Below are 21849 nucleotides of genomic sequence, written 5' to 3'. Positions count from 1 at the left end.
TAAGGAACTAGTAAAGAGTTTCCTACTACTCTTTAAGGATAGTGGTTCACTTTATTAGATTCACAGGGAGCAAACCGTTACAACATCCTCAGTTTCAGTGTGGGCAGTAGTGGACTAAGACCACTGTTGCTTTTGTCTCGCTGCAGAGTTTCCTACTACTCTTTAAGGATAGTGGTTCACTTTATTAGATTCACAGGGAGCAAACCGTTACAACATCCTCAGTTTCAGTGTGGGCAGTAGTGGACTAAGACCACTGTTGCTTTTGTCTCGCTGCACAAATCGAATCAAATCAACATGTAACATATAATTCAAAACATGTATGCACACAGTCATCGCTCACCTAGAACCTACAAGGGTGGTTTGGAAAGTTCTCAGAATCACCACAAGAGGTCAGCACTAGTGCTATGAGTTGCTCACGTGATATTCACTGGACTGTTGCCTATAAACACGTGCCACATCAGTGCTCTTGGAAGAGAGTTGAGGTGGTGACATGGTTCTGTTGTCGTTCCCACATAATGATTTGCAAAGATGGGGGGGGCAGAGAGGGGGGGGGGGGGGGGAGATCGAGATTTGAACAGTGATTAAGTACTTTGTAAAGAAACGTATGAAAGCAAAGGACGTTCATGCCGATTTCCAGAATACACTGGAGGACTCTGCTCCTTCATATTCAACTGTTGCCAAGTGGACAAGTGAACTTAAATTTGTTCGGGAGCACTTAGATGATGATCTGTGCAGTGATCGGCCAAGATGTGTCACTACTGCAGAAATCATTGCAAAAGTGCAAAAAATTGTTATGGGAAATCTCTGATTGAAAGTGAGTGAAATTGCTCATGCTTGCCAGATGTCATCTGAAAGGGTATATCACATTTTAACTGAATAATTAGAAATTAAAAAATTATCTGCAAGATGGGTGCCGCGATTCTTGACACTGGACCAAAAACACATGGGAATGGACATATCAGAACAATGTTTGGCCGGTTTTAGGAGAAACAAACAAGATTTTTTGTGCCAGCTTGTGACCACAGATGAAACTTAGGTACACTACTATACCGCAGAGACAAAACAACAGTCAAAGCAGTGGACACATGCTGATTCTCCGCCACCAAAGAAAGTAAAGACAATTCCTTTGGTGGAGGGTCACGGCATCAGTGTTCTGGGATGTGAAGGGAATTCTGTTTGTAGATTATCTCCTCACTGGACAAACAATTACTGGAGAATACTATGCTAACCTCCTCGACAAATTGCAACCAAAGATACGCGAAAAAAGGCAGGTTTAGCAAGGTAGAAACTCAAACTCATCTTCCACCAAGTGGACGTGCACCCGCACGCGAGTGCCGTCGCCATGACAAAATTATGCTAACTAAGGTATGAATTGTTGCCACACCAGCCTTATTCACCTGATATGGCTGGTATCCATATTCATATTAACACGAAAAGGCATTACCGTATTTACTCGAATCCAAGCCGCACCTGAAAAATGAGACTCGAAATCAAGGAAAAAAAAATTTCCCGAATCTAAGCCACATCTGAAATTTGAGACTCGAAATTCAAGGGGAGAGAAAAGTTTTAGGCCGCACCTCCAAATTGAAACACAGCTGGTCCATTGTAATACGAGACACAATTTAGGTCGAATGAATGACGATACAGCTACAGTAGTCTGGTTCGAGTCGTAAGCTTAGCAGTTAAGTTTTACCAGGTAGCCATTGCTATGCACAGGCACTCCGTCCGTATTTATATGGGTACCCTTTCTTTTTCACGTTCTTCGTCTGGTTTTAATTGATTGCTTATTTTTCTTTGATTTCATAAGTACCGTTCTCTTTCTTATAGGTGTTTACGTCACTCTAAGCTGAAAATGCATTACTGTACTGTGTCATGCATTGTTTGTCGCATTCTGATAATGAGAGTTTATGGCCTGTCACCGCTCGCGGCATGGCTTGCTTTTGTGCATGCTACCGCTGCTTACAATAAAAAAAGAGGAATCGTCTCATTAGCAAAACAGTGGCATGAGACTGCTATTTGTTGTTACTTACACTGCTGCTGTCTTTGATAATTGTCAACAAGAACCAAATAATAGACTGCATATGATAGAAGATATTATGAACGAGAGTTTTGCGAAAATTTTTCTCCGTTTGAAAATCTTTGCACGCGCCTCTTTAGTACATTACATTCTGCACAGAAATTAGAGTCATCTTAGATTTAAAAATCTAGTCAATTACTGTGCTCCATTTCTGACTTATCACTATTACGCACAAGAATAATACAAATATAAACATGACATGATATGTATATTCTTCCGCATTTGCTGCTGTCTCACTCTAGTTTCGTAGTTTATTAGGCAGACAGGATTTAAATGAGATAGCAGCAAACACGAAAGAATATGTGGCAAAATGTTTATATTCATATTATTCTTATGGTGAAGAGAATACTGCATGTGATTCACAATTCATAAAAGTTCCTATTAGCAACCATCTCTTCTTACAGGTAGGAAAAAATTCAGAACGTAGAGTTTGCCATTTTGACAAACATCCCAAACAGTCTTGCCAGTCGTATTTTCGCAGTACATTGAAATGCTGCTACATTCGAAGATGAACAATACGGAATTTGTATTTACTTCGTTGGATAATGTATGAAAATGCAGCGGTCGGGGCACTGAAAAAAAGCTCGTCTTCCACCTTTTTTTTTAATTATTTACTGACGCAGAGGTTTTGGCGCCAGTATTTATCTTTGTGCATGCAAAGCATTCCTGTGTAGCGCTACGTATATTCGACGGCAGAAGTTAGTTGTGGCGGCACCTACCAACATTTTTCAGAACTTCCGCTTACTTTGCACTCGATTCTATGCCGCAGGCGGTTTTTTGGATTATAGAAACCGGAAAAAAGTGTGGCTTAGATTAGAGTAAATACGGTACTTTGTATACACTGATGAAGTATGGTGATTGCTGGGGCATAGAAGTAATTTATCTTAAAAATACTAAATGGACATCACCCATTAAATATAACACGTTTCAGGTATATCAAAACTGGCAATTTTGGTATTACACCCCCCCCCCCCCCCTTCTCAAGTAAAATTTATGCAGATGCCCATACGTAGACACACATATGTACAAAAAGAATCACCCATAATACATAGCCGGATGTCAATGCAACTTTGTACAAATACTCATACAATCGGTGGGTGTGTAAATGATCAGAGTTGTAATTCTCAGTGATATGTAGAACAGCCACCAGAATGCAATAGTATTGCTCGTATGTAGTGTTGTCACCAGGCCAGGTAGGGTGTAAATAATGTGTTAACGGTGTATTGACGCTGAGTGAGCAATGGGAAGAACAAGGGCATGCTGCATGCTCGTGTGTGAGATGTGGGGCATCCAGTACAACAGCGGCCCGATGTCAACCGCATGGGAATGTGACGACAGTGAGCACATCGTAACCCCCTCAAATCTGTGCCTGCCGTCTTTCAGACCAAGTAATGGACCCTCTGAAACATTCTCTGTTATCCCACACGGTCGGTAGGAGACTAGCAGCAGCCGGACTACAGAATTACCGCCCTATGTATAGGCTGCAATAACATCACAACACAAACGGCTGCATCTGGAGTGGCACCGCCACTGGAAAGCACGGACTGCTGACAAATGGCGTCACACTGTACTGAGTGACAAACCGCAGTCCAGCACTACCCCAGACGACTACCACTGGCAATCGTGACGGTGACCTGGGTAGAGGTCCCATTCTTCCAAACTTTTGGAGAGACACAGTGCTGTTACTCTTGGCGTCACAGTGTGGGGAATCATCGGGTGCGATTTCAGATCGCAGCTGGTAGTGCCCGAGTTAACTCCGACGGCACAACAGTACGTCACTGAGATCCTGCAGCCTCGTGTGGTATGTCTCATGTGACAGTTTTGTGGTGTCATTTTTCAACAGTACAACAGTTGTCCAACCGTGGTATGTATCTCTCTGATCTGTCTCCATGACGTTTAGGTACTTTCATGGAAAGTCAGATCTGTCTCAATAGAACGTATGGGATCGGCATTGACATCAAATCCATTCCAGAGCCAGTAACCAGGATATCAAGGACCAATTACAACAGCTGTCGATCAGTTGGCTTTGGGAGAGGATATAATGGCTTGAGGACACTGTTCCCAATTGAATCAGTTCATGCATCCAAGCCAAAGGGGTGTAAGATCATTCGTATAAGTGTGCTCATACAGCCATGCTCTTTGAAAATTTTACTTAATAGGGTAATCACTAAAATAATATCACACAACCCCTCAACCTGTGATATATGTGTGTGTGTGTGTGTGTGTGTGTGTGTGTGTGTGTGTGTGTGTGTGTGTACACGTGGCCATGCGAATGCCCATGTATACCCACAATGCATCTTGAATCTACATCAGTGTATACCGTGATATGGCATGCATCAACAGGTAAAATAGAACGGTGCACAAAATTTGACCCGAACCGCAGCTAAACTCTTACAACCCAATCCAGGCGTAGCTCAGAAGCCAATTCAGAACTAGAACTTGTGTGTGTCTGTTCTAACTCAAAATTAAAAAAAAAAAATCATCAAAGATCTTCTATATGAGTTACTGGATAGGTACCTTAATTCATAGAATATCAAGGTAACAATCTACTCTCACCCCCTAACAATGAAAGTACCATGAGAATAGTGATTTGTCAGTACCCTGTTCAGTTTAACTCAACTTATGAAATTAACTGCTAGATGGTGCTAGTATGTACAGTATTGACATTTGACATTTCGATTTAAGTGTACAGTGATAATTATTGACTTTTGAGTGTTGCTGCAGTGAATTATCACTGAATGATAATTCTGATTTGTATTGTTTGTTTGTTGAGATCGTGCTTCATAATATTTGTTTACATTCTGTTATTTCATCCTACATTGTTGTTTTTGGGCAGCATTCTTATTTAATATTGTTTCTCAGCTATTTTTTCTTTAAGTTAGTGTTTGCAGTTTGTTTATTTCACGCACTTTTGTGTTAAAAATTGAGTCCAACACCTAGCATAAGTAGCGGACTTAATGACGATGAATTTCATGAGTTATTGCAAAATATTAGTGGTACAGAGTGTTTTAGTGAAAGCAGGAGAGATTCACAAAGAGACAGTGATGTTCTTGCTGATATATAGCCCACCTACGGTCGCAATGATTTCTGATGACCACTAAGGTACTGTCTTCCATCAGAACGGGTGTGAGGAACAGGGGATCAAAGCAGGAGTTCCATGGAGTGACACTGAGAGAGGGACAGGAAGATCAAGAAGTGGTCACTATCACACAGGTCATATAGATTCTTCAGTGGATGGATGGGAGAAGACAAGGGCTGCAGATGGGAAGATCAATGGCCAAGAAAGTACTGTGAAGTGTGTGGGGGGCATTAGTATTCATGAGGCAATGGTCAAGTTGTGCCAGTAAGTTTTCAAAGTCTTGACCGCGCCCAGTGATAGCGATTCCACCCCCCAAAGGGTTATGTGGGCAATGAAATCACCCAAGCACCCAAGATTAGGAAAGGTGGGGAAAGCTGAGAAACCAACACAAACAATACATTCTGAGACTCTTCACCATTGGGGGAGGGGGGGGGGGTGACTGCTGCATATGGTAGTATCCTGAAATGCTCTTACCTGAACAGCCACAGCCTCCAAAGGGGTATTAAGAGACTCAAGTTCATTAAATAAGAGTGTCCAGTACCTATGTGCAAAACACTGCCCAACACCCTGTCATGGGTAGTATGATTCTTATAATATCCCCGACATCCATGTAAGGTCGGTTTCTGCATTACTGGAAACCAATTCCTGAAGGGCAATGCAGAAGACACCGGAAGTATGTACTGTGAGGCCGTGAGTGGACCAAGGAGGTGGGTTATGTCACCTGCTATCACTGGCTTAGGTGTTAATGCATCAACCCACACAGGTTTCGGGTTCTGTTGCGTGGTGCAATCCAGGGTCTCAGGGGCCGCTGGTACCTCTGCCTCAGCCACAAGTGGAACAGTCAGAATCTGGTGGTTTGGGCGCCACTGGAATCTCCTTCTTGGAGGACTTGTTCTTACCTTTCCTCTCCTTAGAAGATATGGCAGTTGTAGACTGGCAGAAGCCTCAGATGGAAGTGTCCCGAGAGACCCCTACCTGCCGAGAGAAATCAGAGGAAGGTGATTTATCTCTGGGTGCAAAATGGGAACCAATGCACCAGTGGGTGAGAAGCCAACAATCCCATAGTAGATGAAAGGAAAGCAGCATGAGGAGAGCCCCCAACCATGAGGGGGCATGTTTGGTCAAGCAGCCCTTAAAATGAAACAAGCGCTGTATCGTGTGAGATACAGAGGCGAGCAAGTGTGCTGCTAATAGCGACACGTCATCTTAAGGCATCCACGTGTAGCACACAAGTACTGCACCACAATTAAATACAAAATTAAAAGTCAAAATTTCTGTTTACACCTTGTCAACGTATATCTTATTGTAATAACGTTTTAAATATTAAGTGTTTATGTAATTAAACTAATAGTTTTCATAAAAATGCAGTTTTAAGAAAAAAATAAGTAGCGCTAAATAATAAAGCTAGGAAGCCAGAATTTGGTCAGAATGTGCCTTTGGAGGTAAGAAATACAGTTTGATCAAAATTGATCTGCTTTTCATTTTAGAGATGGCTGCCACTTCCCCAATCTTGTTTTCTAATGTCTTCACAAAGAATAAAGGCTTTGTGGCGAGAAGGAATCCCCATCAGTCCTGCAAACTAAGTATTGCAGGGAGAATTGCTGTGCTTGCTACTTAGCCCAAAGTTTCTCTCATGGCATAGAAAGGGAAGACAGCATCATAGGGTTATATCTGTCTGTAGTAAAAGAGGACTTTCATTCCATAGAGACATAGAAGGACTGGTTCAAATTCTCAGGCAATAAGCTGAAAATTTAGCCCCATTGAACCCACATAAAAGACATGTCTGGTGGAACTCAGAATGTGACAAAATTCATGAAGAAAGACATCATGCATGGTTAAAATTTCAAACACACAAAACAGAAGAAAATGCTACCAACCTCAAAAATATCAGGAAAAAGTTCACACAAGTTATCAGGCAAACCAAGAGACAATCACAGAAAGATCTAATCGACTCAATAGAAGAAATCTAATCAACTCAATAGAAGAAAATTACCATAAAACCAACTCCAGAGACTTTTACAAAATGTTTGGAAGACAATTACAAAAATTTGCCCCTCCCACATTAATGCTGAAAAGGGAAGACAGGAAAATGGCACATCATGACAAAGAAAATGCCGAAATCATGGCAAAAGCATCCAGTAAACTTTTGAATTGTGAAGAACCCAAGGAACTTTTAGCAATTAATACAGACATACCCATCAAGACTCTACCTGACCTCATAAATCCTCCAACAATCCAAGAGGTGGAAACGGCAGTCAGAGAGATGCAGAATTATAAGGCATGAGGAGAAGACCAAGTTTTTGCAGAAATGTGGAAATATACCAGTGATATAGTTCGAACATCCTTACACATAGCCCTAAAAAAAAAGTCTGGATAACAGAAAGGTTTCCCGAACATTGGACCACAGCCATAACCCATCCACTCCACAAAAAAGGAGATAGAAGCAACCCAGATAATTACAGAGGTATCTCTCTCTTAGACTGTACATACAAGATTTTCTCCAGAATTATACACAAGAGGATCAGAGAGCAACTAGAGGAAGAATTAGGTGAATAGCAAGGAGGCTTCAGACGTTGGAGAAGCTGTGCAGAACAGATCATCACTTTAAAATTAGCCATAGCATATTACAAGAAACGAAATAAACCTCTTGTAATAACCTTCAAGGACTTTAAAAAAGCATATGACTGTGGCCATAGACCTTCAATGTTAAAAATCTTAAGAAATTTCGGGCTCCATACAAAATTAATCAAATTGATAGAACTCGCCTTAGCCAACACTGTATCAAAAGTCAAGTTCAGGGGGGAACTCTCTGAGCCATTCATCATAAAAACAAGTTTAAGATAAGGAGATTACTTGGCACCCCTGCCGTTCAACTGTGCTTTAGAATATATGAGGGAATGGTACAAGATTAACCCAAAGAACATCCAAATTGGAAGACCCAAAGACAACATAAGTTTAAATTGCCTAGGATTTGCTGATGACCTTGCTCTCTTGTCCAACAGTATTCAGAAAACCAAAGAACAAGTTATCTCACTGTAGGAAATAGCACAGAAAATTGGTCTTGGAATGTCCTTTGAAAAAACAGTCATCATGTTAACTGATCCACCATTCAGCTACAGATTACATTGTAAGACCTAAGAAACAAAACTGACAAAACCAGGAAACTCACAGACAAACAAACCAGACTGCAAATGAGAATCAACAAACAGACAATAGGAAGGGTGATTTCTGATGGAGAAAGAAGGGTAAGATCCGAGAGAATGAAGAAGTACTGAGCTGACAGAAAACTGGAAAATTCTTTGTATAAAGTTGGCTAGAGTGGTTCCATGAAGGCCATAAAATCCAAGAGAGAGACTGCTGGGGCCTTATTGCCACCAATGGGAGATAACTTCATCTGCTTCATTTGCGGCTCATCCAACACAGTGCCACCGATTGGGGCACCACATGCACTCAGAAATGGCTACCTTGCCAGAAATCCATTGCTTGGAGAGCCCTGCACAATCTGCACTTCTGGAGAATTCTGAAAATTGGTGACAGGGCAAATCCAACAATGGGAACATGTGTTATGAAAAGTTGTAGAAAATACCAAAAGTGGAAACTTGAGTCCCAAATCATAAACCAGGTCCAAGCAGGTTCTGCACCAAGAAAACCATCCAACGAAGAGACAGAGGGGGGAAGTGGAAGTATAAGCTTGCAGCATGGAAAGGAAGTAATGTTGCAAAGGCTGGGGGCCCGTGGTAGCCAAGCATGTACTCACAAAAGAGTTGTGAGCCCACTAGAGGGATTAAGTGAAGGCCACCGAATACTGCGTTGTCTGTGGTGAGAGGTAATGCCTGAAATATGGTATTCTCTGCACACTCTTGACACTGGGCATCTCAGAATATTGAATACCCTACTGATTTCCAAAATGGAGTGTTCCCTGCATGTAACTCCAACTACCAGTCCACGTTCGAAGTCTCTTCATTCCCATCATGTGCCCACAATCACATCGAACATCTTTCCTCTTCAATCATTTGACTACGAATGAAATCTCTGCCAATGCACTGCACACCTCAGTGTATATCATCACTCAACAATAATCATCTCTGACTCAAATAATTACAAAGCTTTTTTTATAAAAGTGAAAACATCCAACCTAGAAACAGTGTTCAGTTCTCAAGTTAACATTTGTCAGCCAAAATTGCATATTTACAAGGAAGAGTACTTCATTGTATAAAATACATGTTTCACTATCAGCTGCTTTAATTTTAAAGCCAAATATTAACTGGTTTCAGTCATGGGCCATCATCATGGATAAGGTTAAAATTGTTTAAGCACCAATATTACATTTGTCATAACTTAAATAATGTGTAGAGCATATCACAAACATCAATATACGACACAGGACTTTTAGTAGCAAGCATATTAATACACACACATACAAAGCGTACACAGAGCAGTACTGAAGAAAAGATCAGGACTGTGACACCTCCACCAGTGCATTGCCCTTTCATACCTTGTGTATGTGATACTACATCAATCTGTATATGTGTACATCACTATCCTACAACTTCTATTATCTCACCTCAGTGTATGTCCTCAATTCAACCATAATCATCTCTTACTCCAATAATTATGAATTTTTTTATACAAGCAAAAACAATTAGCCTAGAAACAGTGTTCAGTTTTCAAGTCAGATTAGTCAGCCAAAATTGCATATTTACAATATAGTACTCCTGATCTTTTCTTCAATACTACCCTGTGTACACTTGGTATTAATGTGCTTGTTTCTAAAAGTCCTTTGCCATATATTGATGTTCGTGACATGCTTTACACGTTATTTAAGTAATTACAAATGTAATGTTGTGGCTTACACCATTTTAACCTTATCTGTGGAGATTGTCCACTGAAACTGGTTGATATTTGGGTTTAAAATAACAGCAGATGATTCTCAAACTTGCATTTTATACATTACTTGATGGCTATTGATAGCCACTTCTCAAAAATGATTAAAGTACCTCAAAACTATAAGAGAGCTAACAGTTTTACGGGGGGAGGGGAGGGTGGGGGGAAGAGTATAAAGTTAATTTCAGATAGTTCCACACGTGCGGTGTTTCATCAAATTCCCAAGTACAGTGCCAATAAATTAATCAACCAACACCAATTTACAGTGCTTTCACATCTGTATATCAACCAATAGGGGGCATCTTAGTTCCTACACCACTGAGGAATTTTATGGATAATTTTACTCACCTCTATCTGCTTGTTTATCTGCTGTAGACGTGTGACAGGATCAAAATCATACTTGTCGTCATCGTAGTCATCATCGTCTTCGTCATCGTCATCCTCAGTTCTGTAATAATCATTGACACTGCACAGCCTCGGGCTAGCGGAACGACATCTTCGCTGGACGCGCTTGGAACGACAATGGCATGCACTAAAGGCACTGCTCTGAAATCGTGACTTATTACAATGCTGCCATTTCCTCGCACTCGAGGTACGGTTGACTCCAATTACTGTTAACTCATTAGATTCGCCTATTTGCTGCTCTGGTCTTATATCTGTAAGCGATTTACCCAAATTTCTTTGTCCTGTTACTGTTGTACTAGTACTGGAGTTCTTCCTTATACCCAATGGTGGGGTTTTGTTGAGAAAACTAGAAGGACTACTACAAAGCCGAACATCAGTAATTATGCAGTCCTCCTCAGAATCATTGGTTCCACCATCACTTGTGTTGAGAGGTCTTGTTGCTGGGGACTTGTTGCTGGGAACACAATTTGATGGAGAGTGCAAATCTTTCCAACCTAACAGAGCTAGTTTGTTCGGTACAACGTTGTGCTGTTTGCAATTCATGGGAGAAGTAGAACTGAGCTTCTGTGACAAAATTAATTCTTTCCCATCGTCACTGGGAGTTGGCATCTCATCAGATGTTTCTTTGCGGCCTTTGTATTTCTTGGAATATTTAGGTGCAAAACCAGCCTCTGCCTTCCGGTCCGCTTCTCTTACACGTTTCGTCCACTCTTCATAAAAGGAAGCATCCACCTCGTGGCACGGGACCACATTTCCATCATCCTCTGCTGCAACCAAACATTTCAGCCTCTAAAACAAAATACAGAAGAGTGTCACATAAACTTCACTTTCATATGTTACTTATTCAATTAACATGAATGCCGTGTTTACACACCATACAATATTTTCAAGAAATTAATTCTTTTTATTTATTTACACAATAACATTGAAAATAAAAATTACAAACAAAAAAGAAAAGACGAGAAGAAGGATTTTAATTACAGACTAGCTGCGCCCAGCACATGTCATGCCTCTCTCTCTCTTTCTTTCTAAGGGGTTACTGCCATACAAAACAGACACGTTTACCTGTATGACATAAATGAAAGACCATTATTGTTTGTGCATTAATTATTTTGAAGAACTTTTTGCAAGTGCTTTAGGGCAAACAATATTCCTCGTCTTTCCATCTTCTGTAAAAATAAAAATCATTTTTAGGCTGTCCTTGTGAGCAAGTAACTCATGATTGACCATGTGAGATGCATCAATTTTCCCAATTTAATCCACACAATTTCTTTCTGCCTGCAGTTTTGACCAATGTACAAATATTTCACATACATACATACAATATTTCACACATATTTAATACATTTCGCATAAATTTCTTATATTTCACACAAATTTAATACATTTCACACACATTTAATATATTGCACACGTTTTATCCCTATCTCTGGCCAATTTTGCCATGCACCTTCATCTGAATTCTGAAGAAATTCATGATTCTGTCAGTAACTGATTGTTGTTTCAAGAAAAGGGACTGAAGCTGCTCTGCTATTCTAGAGAAGATATTAAATGTATCTGTGGTATTTAGTCGCGTGACACAATCCTTTGACTCTGAAAAGCGATGTTGTTGATGCAGTGAACAGTGCACATTAGAGACAGATTGTGTGTCATACTTTTAAAGTATTTGAAGTCAACTAATTACAGGAAAAAAATACCAATAGGTCATTTTTGGACATTTGGACATTTGTACATGCGATTCCTTCACACGCATGCACATGCGCACACACATACACAAATGCAACTAACAAACCTTCAGTATGTTGATGGTATGTTGTTATCTGGCCATAAGTAGAAGACGAGCTATAGAACTTCCACCAAAACCTCAATCAACAGCGCACTGCAAAATCAAATTTGCTACGAAGATAGAAAAGAATAGGTTACTGTCTTTTCTCAATGTGAAGGTTTACTGAAAGCCTTATGGTAAACTTGGCCACAGAGCATATAGAAAATTCACCAGCACAAACAACCTGCATGACTCCTCCCACTGTCACCATATGCACAAGAAATCCACCCTGCATACTTTAACCAAGGGGACCCACAGGATCAGCGATGAAGAACATTTGAAAGGGGAACTATGGTTATGGGATGAAGGTGATCGATAACACTGTTGTGACAAAGGATGAAGGTAATAGGGAAGAGTAGACGTAAGTACAAAACAGGCCCCTATTACCTCATGTGCAAGGAGTCACTGAATCTGTGGGCAAAATTCTCTGCTGAGCAGATAACAAGCCAATTTTCCACAGCAACAACAAAATAAAAATTTGCTTTGGCTCAGCAAAAGATGCAGCCGACAAGCTACATGTTGTCAGAGACTACAAAATTGGCTGCAAGTGCGGATTAGTGTATGTGTGTGGGATGGGGCAACTGATTACCACATGGATAACTGATATGAAAGATACACTCATCTGAGGCAACACATCAAGTCAGCAGGGGGCGGAACATCAGGATGAGTGCAGCAAGCGGATTACTAATAGAGAAACACTTGTACTGGTGAAACAGTCACTTAGCTTGAGGATGAAGACTAGAGAGACAATACAAATAGCCAAGCAACGTACCAACACGAATAGAGATGGTGGGTACAGACTTCCAGTGTGTCAGCTGCCAGCATTAACAGTGCTAAACGACAATAGCATTTGCAAAGCAACTCGCACAGGTGTGCAAGAGACCACAGCAGCTGTAAGCACACAAGAGTACTGGCATGCCTCAGCGAGCAACAGGTAGCATGTAAACAGCACTAATTGACAACTGTGGCCTGTTTCTCATTTACTATTTCCACCAATGATAAGAAATAAAACAAACATCAATAAAGACCGTCTAACATCAATCTTCCTTAGCCTCAATACCCTATCAGGTTATGGTAACAGCTTGTTCCACCACTACAGAACAAGTTAAGTTTCTCTCATTCTGTAATCAGGACAACACCCTGAGGAAGACCATCTACAACAGTGATCGAAATGTTGGAGAATTTTACATACTGACAATGCAATCGCATACCCTGAAAAATTTTACTGACTATACCAACAGATGACTATAAATCCCATTCCTATCCTAAGTACAAAACTGGACAGAAAACCGGAAAACAGATAGATAGATAGATAGATAGATAGATACACACACACACACACACACACACACACACACACACACACAAACTTGCACCAATATACAGGGTGTCCCACTCATCTTGACCACCCTAAATAACTGTTAGTCCAGATGCAAATTACAAAATGCTTCAAGCAAATGTTCTTTAGCCATCAGGAGACATCAATCAGCGTGATTGCCTTCGTTGTAGCTTTGTTTTTTACAAAGATATGAACAGCAGTATGACTTTTTTTAATTGGCACCCTGTATTTTTATTCAGTAATTCATTTCCTCTCCTAAAGACCTATTCAAAAATGTATCACAGTGTACCATTCACTCAAACACAATGTTATTAATTACATAACACAACATTGACGTCGACACTCCCAGCTCTTAGTGCAGGTACTCGGGGTAATGGAACACATCCACGTGCTGACGTTGACAGAGAACAAATGTAAACATAAGTAGAATGCACACCCGTCATTCTGTCAACCATCGTCAGTTGGAGAGTTGTGTGAGTAGAATGTACACCAATGAAGAGAAGGTAGAAATAGCCCTCACCTATGGGGAACGTAAGTTAGCAGAACAGTAATTGCAATACTGTTTTCTTATGTACGGGTACATTTAGTACAGTAGTTTAGTTCTTTTAAATACTGTTGTGTAGGGTAGGTGTACAGTAAAGGCTGTCCTTCCTACAAACTGCATCGATATAACGTTTCTTTTATTATTGTTATTGTTGTTGTTGTTGTTATTGTTGTTGTTGTTGTTGTTGAAGGTAAGCGAAATGCTATGCAGGCAGCGAAACTGTACAGAGAGCAATATCCTGACAAGAACACACCTTCCTGACAGATGTTTTCTCGTCTTGTTGTGACACTTCAGGAAACGGGAAGTTTCAACCCACGACAACGCAATCGTAGGAACACAGATGAAGCTGCCGAAGTTACTGTTCTCGTTTCCATTGCTATGAAGCCACATGTGAGCACAGGACAGCTAGGACATGAGATTGGCACTCCTAAAATCAGTGTACATCGTATTCCTACACGTCACCAGTTCCATCCTTACTACATACACCTACACCAAGAATTGCACAGGAATGATTTCCAGAATCGTGTACACTTATGTCAGTGGGCACATCAGCTAATCCTCGCCAACCCAAACTACTTCTCCAATGTTCTATTTACCGATGAATGTTCCTTCTCAAACAAAGGAGAGGTAACTACCAGGAACATGTATTATTGGTCCAGCGACAATCCACGATGGCTTAGACAGGTGGAACATCAGCGTCAATGGAGAATTAACGTCTGGTGTGTGATGCTTGGTACTACAATTATTAGCCCTTATTTCATCAATGTTAGTCTAAACGGCACAGCATATGCCAACTTTCTCAGACAAATTCTTCCTCCTCCTCTGGATGAAGTCCCGCTAAAGCCTTCGGCACACGGACCGTGCATCTGAACGTTGAGCGTGTTGAGTTTCTGACGTCAGAGCATGGAATAGCATGTCCGGAAGTCTTTCTGAACGTGCAGAGCGATATCTAGCATGTCAAATGTTTTGAGCGTGCGTCTGACCGTTAACCAATAAGATGGCAGAACATCACCTACGTCACATACACGCCATCTCCCTTCAGCACAGAGCTGTGAAGTGCCATACTGGCATACGGTTCAAACCTATACGTATATATGCCATTTCTGAGCACCAGCAAATTGAGAATCACTCGAAAACCCATTTTTAACTGTGTGATTCGTTGCAATAAAATAATGAGACACATAATATTCAGGGCAAAAGAATTATTGTAACTTACGTATTATGAGAGTATGCCATTTGAAGGCTACAACACACTGAAATCCACCAAAAACACACTGTTCTTGGTACAATTTGTTATAATTAAATTTCAATTAGTAACATAGCTACAATTAATACTTTTAGAAATTGGGAAAATGTTAGGATTAGGCACGCTGTACATGTTGTGAGTGTAGCTTGGTTGGTAGCGTGAACGGTTCACAATGTGACGTGTGCTGTAGTAGCGGTTCACATCTTGCCACGTCTAAATGTTTTTCCTAACATTTTCATTTTTAATAGGTTCTAATTCTTTATTATTAGTTTAATATAAGTATATACTATAATATTTGTCGCTATGTAAATATAAGTTCACATTCTTTTGACAGGTGAATTTGTTCAATTGGCTTAACCTACAGGACAGCTACTTGTATAAAGATATTTTGCTCCTTTTTCTTTTAAGTTTCATAATTTACATGCTGTAAAGATTCTGCTACTTGGTAGGAACAGTGATCAAGTAAGAATAACCTTAGGGTTTTACTGAAATGTGGGAATGATGAAATAATGTTTATCTTACATGGAGAACTATTGCAAATTTGTATCGCACTGTTTGTAATGGAACTTTTATAAGCTTATGTGCTTATTGATTGGACACATGTCTTAAAACATGTACCAGGATATTCAAGTTTTTATTTGCATATATTATATATCGAACAATGTGACTAACATATGGACAATGGAGGAAATGAGCGTTTTAATACAGCTAACATGGTAATTTTACACGCACCCATTTAGTAAACAGTGTGATTTACGAACTACAAACATACCACAAATGCCACTGGAGTGCGTTGCGATCACTATACCACGTTGGGTCCCACATACAGTATTCACAAGTCACATCATTCCTGAGCATTCAGCAGCACGTTGAAATTGGCACGCTCAACGTTGACGTTCGACAGCACGGATCATGAGCCGATGGCTTAAGAACCAGAATGCTTATGTGGTATCAACACAATGGATGTCCAGCACATAATGTCTTGCATCGTGTTCTGAACCGAAGATATCTTGCCAGATGGATTGGTCGAGGAGGAACAGTTACTTGGCCTGCTAGGTCTCCTGATTTAAATCCTCTGGACTCTGTTTTCTTTGGGGATGCATTAAAGACGTTGTCTATCGCGATATTCCAACAACTCCAGAGGACATGCAGGAACGTACTGAGCTTGCTTGTAATTCTCTTCAGCAGGCAAAAATGGAAGCAGTAAATAATTCTTTCATTCAATGAGTGCACCAGAGTATCAGTGTCCAGGATCACCACTTTAAGCATCTTTGAATGTTCTACTCCTCGGCAATTGTACAGGAGAGTCAAAGTAAATTTTGTGTCATGTTTCCACTTGGTTTTCATTTGTTTTTGGACAACTCCAGCAAGAGAAAATGAATTACCAAATAAAAATTACAGAGTGTCATTTAAAAGAGTCATACCGCTGTTCATATCTCTGTGAAAAAACAAAGCTACAACGAAGGCAATCATGCTGACTGATATCCCCATGACGGCTAAAGAACATTTGCTTGAAACATTTTGTAATTTGCATCTGGACAAACAGTAATTTAGGGTTGTCAAGATAAATGGGACACCCTGTATATACAGTCAAACAATAAAACAAGTTAAAGCAGGTGATAACACAAAAATGAATGACACACCACACACAGAATATGACGGTTAAAGTATTATGCTACAAAAACACTGTGACTACACGAAAAATTGGAAGCTTTCAACCGGTTTTCCACATGAAAGAAAGCTGCTCAGTTTACATATAATAAATTAGATGTATTTCAATATAAAAAGCTTCCATGAACTACTTAAAACCTATAGCCTGTGACAATAAAAACTTCGTGCAATATCCCAGGATACCCGCTGAATATGCCTTGTTGAAAATGCTTTCGGTGCATAATTTATTTATTTATTTTTAATTAATGTGCTGCATGTAAAAGGTGTTTTTCTTGTAAACTACTGCATTTAATGTTCTCTTTGTTTTCATACACATGTCTACAATCCTGGCCTTACTCAGCAAGGCAAACTGGTTGCCTGGCCGTAGCGGGAACTAATATCATTATGTGACTAGGTCCATCCACATCCCAATTCGAAGTAGTGCACGCTATTATCTCCTAGTGTGAGAACATAAAGTCATCACAGAGAATACCTGCTCTGGCAGCCAGGCCAACGTGCTGTACACATCATCAGTTTTAATGACAATGAGAATGGGAAAGGTATTACAGTCCCAACAGAGAAGAAGACAGAAAGTTGGAGCAAACACGACAAGCAAAAGATAAGTACAGTAGAAAGTCAATTAACTGTCACTCTTGCGACCAGGCAATGGCTGGAACACTACAGAGGTTGGATAACCAGAGGAGAACGAAGAAAATCATTTATAGAGCTCAAAATGATGTAATAAATAAATAAAGTTATATTCATAATAAAGAGAAAGGAAAAAGAGAAAATTCTATAATTTGAGAAACTATTTTAAAAAGTGTAAATTTTTTTTGTTCAATTTCTTTTGCAGGTGCTTCACACCACTTCTTTGCCCACAATATGTCATCCATAGCTACAGCAGTATGCTGTTGTTCCAAATATTTGAGGGCAGTCTCAAACACATCCATTGCTGCAGAGTGGCTGATGTTTTTGTCTTCCACCTTTTCTTCACCATCTGAATCCTCTTTTCCAACACTATACTGTTGCAAAGCACGATCACTGGTCTGATAACCTCCAAGTTCTTCATTGGTAACAGCAGAACCATCACCTTCTGCTACCCATTCCCCTACATCAGTATGCTGGATATCACTCCGAAGCGTTTGCAAATCAGTGACTGAAGCTGCAGTGTCTGACTCATTAGATTATGGAAGTTCTTGCTCTTGGTTTAGGCAACAACAAACTTTATTCTGTGATTTTTGTAGACTGGCTGTCTTAAGTTCTTCCTAAGCTTGAGTGATGACGTTTGAAGAATTTTTAAATAGTATGAGCAAATGCAAAAAAACACCACTCCCTAAACAAATTACCATTCATCCAAGCACTTTAGCTTTGTACTAAACGGAAAGTGCTGACGTATTTGTTTTCAAAAGCTCTTGGATTTTCAGATTTACCAATTACAATTAACAGCAATTTATGATTACCACTTGCAATGCTGCATGTTGCAATGGTCAGCCACTCGTTTGCTAGTCTCGTGCCTATGACTGCTTTGTACTACGAGACAAGTGTTTTTTGAGGGAGCATTTTATAGTTTAGCTCAGTCTCGTCAATTTTGTATAACTGATTAGCTACCAGTTTATTTTCTAATACTATTTTTTCAAAATTTTCAGCACATTTCCCACTTTCATCATTATCATCAGAAAGATTTTCACCTGGAATAGCAACTTGCCTAGTACCGTAATGGTTTTTCCATCAAGCATAGCCACCTTTCACTTGTTGGAATACATCTTTTTCATCACCCACTTTTTGGTGCACGTTAATAGTTTTTTTTGTTTTACAACAGGACTCGATAGTCTTTCCCGACAAATTCAAATTCACACAGCGTCATCCAAGAGCTTAAGTTTTAATTTTTTCAATGCTGTTCTTATTGTTTGAGCATTTTCGCCATATACTGTTAACAAAAAAGGTTCATATCTTTTTGGTTCTTTATCCAAGCTTTAATAGTTGTCAGTCCAAAAACCATTTCAGAAGCTAATTTAATAATAGGCTCACCTTTGCCAAGTCTTTGCAGAATATTTAGTTTCCCTTTGTGATTTGTAGCCATTTTTACTCTTTCAGAATCCCTCAAACTTTTTAATGACAACTGAGCATGCACAAGGAGCATGACTTGAGTGGAAACGTGTTGTGACAGCAGTAAAAACAAGCATTAAAACTGGGACGCTGTACGGTGTGGAGCGCAGACGGATGGTTGAACACGTGGTCAGATAACCTCATTATCAATTAATTGAGGGTCAGATAATCGATGTTCTACTGTAAGTCAGTGATGTGCAAGTTACAGTATGAGGGGCACGATGCCAAGTGCAGCAGGATTCAGGCAACAGACACAAATCAGAATAAGCAAAACACACACAACAAGTACTGCACTGACAATATTGATAAATGTGTTATTAGACAGCAATATTATGAATGAGACATAGACGTAACATATTTCCACAAAGCTCACACCTTCTGTCGAACAAAACAGAACTTTTGGGCTATCAGAGAAACTCTGGAAAAAACTATGTTCCACCTATGTGACTGATTTTAAAACGTGCCAAAATAATTGAGTCATCACATGTGGACTTGAGATCGTACTTGCAAAAGAAGTGCACAAACTGTTGATTCATACACAGTACACCATTAATAAATGTTGCCAAGTTAAAGTATCCGACGAGTACTGTCACACAACTGTGCTAGGCAGCATTTCATTTTTGAAAATAGAGGTTTTTTTGTGTTCACCACTATGACTATTACGTGATTACTTTGGACTACTGTGAAGAAACAGACAGAAGAAAATTAAAAACATGGTGAGACAAGGAAAGCTGAACTTTTGGCATTAGACAGCACCAACTATCTCTTCTTTATTCCATTGCGAAAAATGTGTTAGAAAATGGTTCCCCTCCTACTGTCATCATACCATATAGACCTAAACGGTCTGGAACCTCAAAAAGAATTAAGGTACGTCAATTATAAAGGCTGAAGATTTTGGTGCTAATAAATAAACATCATGTACCTTACCAGTTGTGAAGTGTACAATATTTTTACCGAAACATGTTTCAGGATTACGTTATCCCATCATTGAGTTCTTAAAGCTGGTACGCCATTAGGCACTGTCAAAAATAAAGACCCAGCAGCACAAGCACAAAATCAAACATGAAACTCTTCCTAGAATATCTCATGTTGGCATGTTATACTCTCAAGGCACAACTGGTAAAGAAGCTTTAAGCATTTGGTAATGGGATAATGCAGTCCCAAAGCATGTCGTAAGAATATTGCACGTTCAATAACTGGTGCACAACATTCTCAGTAGTGATTCACGAGATAGTCGTATGATGGCTTCAAAACAGATAACCATTTAGGCAGCTTGAACATCAATTTCACTTCTTTTAATTCAAGCAGCTTTTCATTTGGCTTCACAAGGATGAGCGGATCATCTTCCAACACTTTTCACTACAGAAAAAGTGAAGGTGGTCACCGGGAAATGAACTCTGGACCTCACCATCACTAGCCAAACACACCAACCATAAGATCGCACTGTCGGTTCACTTTTGCTGTCGTCACATTAGAAGATTGAAAAGGCAATTTATCGTGCCGAAAAATGTATGACGACAACTGGAGAAAAGATGTTCTGACAGACAAGGAAACTGGAAATCTAATAGAATCAGTTGGGACAGATTCAAACAATGAGTCGCCATCAATGTCTGCGAATGAAACAGAAGACGACAAATCTGCAGACACAGCTGAGGAAAATAATGACATAACCGGGCACAGTAATTTTACAAATACTGCCACTGAAGTATTGTGAACAGCCCTGGTAAGATATAGTGTGCAACCTGCTTACAATCTCATTCTAAATAGGCACTTCATTCAGTAGCACGTACAGGTGTGAAGCGTGTGGCAGCACTGAAGTGAACGCCGTTGCTGCCTCCTGTCCCAGTTTAGGGTTGGACATACACACAACAGTGCTGCCACTCTGGCCATGTATTCAGTTCACTTTGCCACAGTACCGCAGCTCACTGCTACAGGAGCCAAAACAGAATGGCATATCTACTCGATAAATTGGAGAACGTACGAGCGGCAGTTGTACAGTTTTAATTGTCGTCTCAGAAAAACAAAGTTGCATTATTAATTTTTTGTTTGTTTGCAGATTCACTTCTGCAGTCTCAGTGCGCTTTGACATCCCCATCCCACAGAACTGTAGCATGCCGTTACAGTTGTGTGTCCCATTAGCAAATGGCTGAACCATTCTGCTTAGTTTCTTAGAGGCTCGTATCTCTGCCCACGCTGATGTCTTCAGTAAGTGTAAAAGCTGGTGCAATTTTCTGACCAGTCTTGATGTGAGCTTTTAAGGAAAAAAAACCATATGACTGAGGAACTCTGGGTCAACTCAAAAAGTAGAGAACTAGATCAACACTTTACAGGTTCCTATTGCTGGGACCTTGTCAACACCACCCTACCTGCTCTTCTGCCATTTTTCGATGAGCAGCTGCTCCCTTGGAAGTGGATGGCACAGCATCAAACACATCTGATAGCCGACGAACTGCAGTCTTGTTCTGCAATTGTATCTTCAGTGGTGGAGAAGTCAGTTCCTGTGGTTGTCTTAAACTGCAGCAGTCCGAACGACAGCTCGGAGAAATTACCTTTGTTTTCTGAATCTGCGATTTGTGGTCCCACAAGAAATGAAAAAGAAATATTTTTTTAAAAAAATTAACAGAATTTTTCCTCATTCTATTGATTTATGTAATGTGGAATGCGTAAAATATTTCAAAATCAAAGTACCAGATG

At 40.0% G+C, this 21849-nt stretch overlaps 1 protein-coding gene across 1 annotated transcript in view; it reads right to left on the bottom strand.

Moving 5' to 3' along the window:
• Window positions 1-21849, bottom strand: part of LOC126424835 (serine/arginine repetitive matrix protein 2-like) — a 382172-nt gene that overhangs the window by 98437 nt on the left and 261886 nt on the right. The window contains exons 30-31 of the mRNA XM_050087642.1: window positions 21522-21719; window positions 10389-11234 (exon numbers count right to left, since the gene is read on the bottom strand). Coding sequence (XP_049943599.1) covers window positions 10389-11234; window positions 21522-21719 — 1044 coding nt within the window. The remainder of the gene's footprint in view (window positions 1-10388; window positions 11235-21521; window positions 21720-21849) is intronic.

This window comes from Schistocerca serialis, chromosome 10, assembly GCF_023864345.2.
Source record: "Schistocerca serialis cubense isolate TAMUIC-IGC-003099 chromosome 10, iqSchSeri2.2, whole genome shotgun sequence".
NCBI classification, from domain to species: Eukaryota; Metazoa; Arthropoda; class Insecta; order Orthoptera; family Acrididae; genus Schistocerca; species Schistocerca serialis.
The sequence above is the reverse complement of the archived record's forward strand: the minus strand, read 5'-3'. Positions and strand labels throughout refer to the sequence as shown.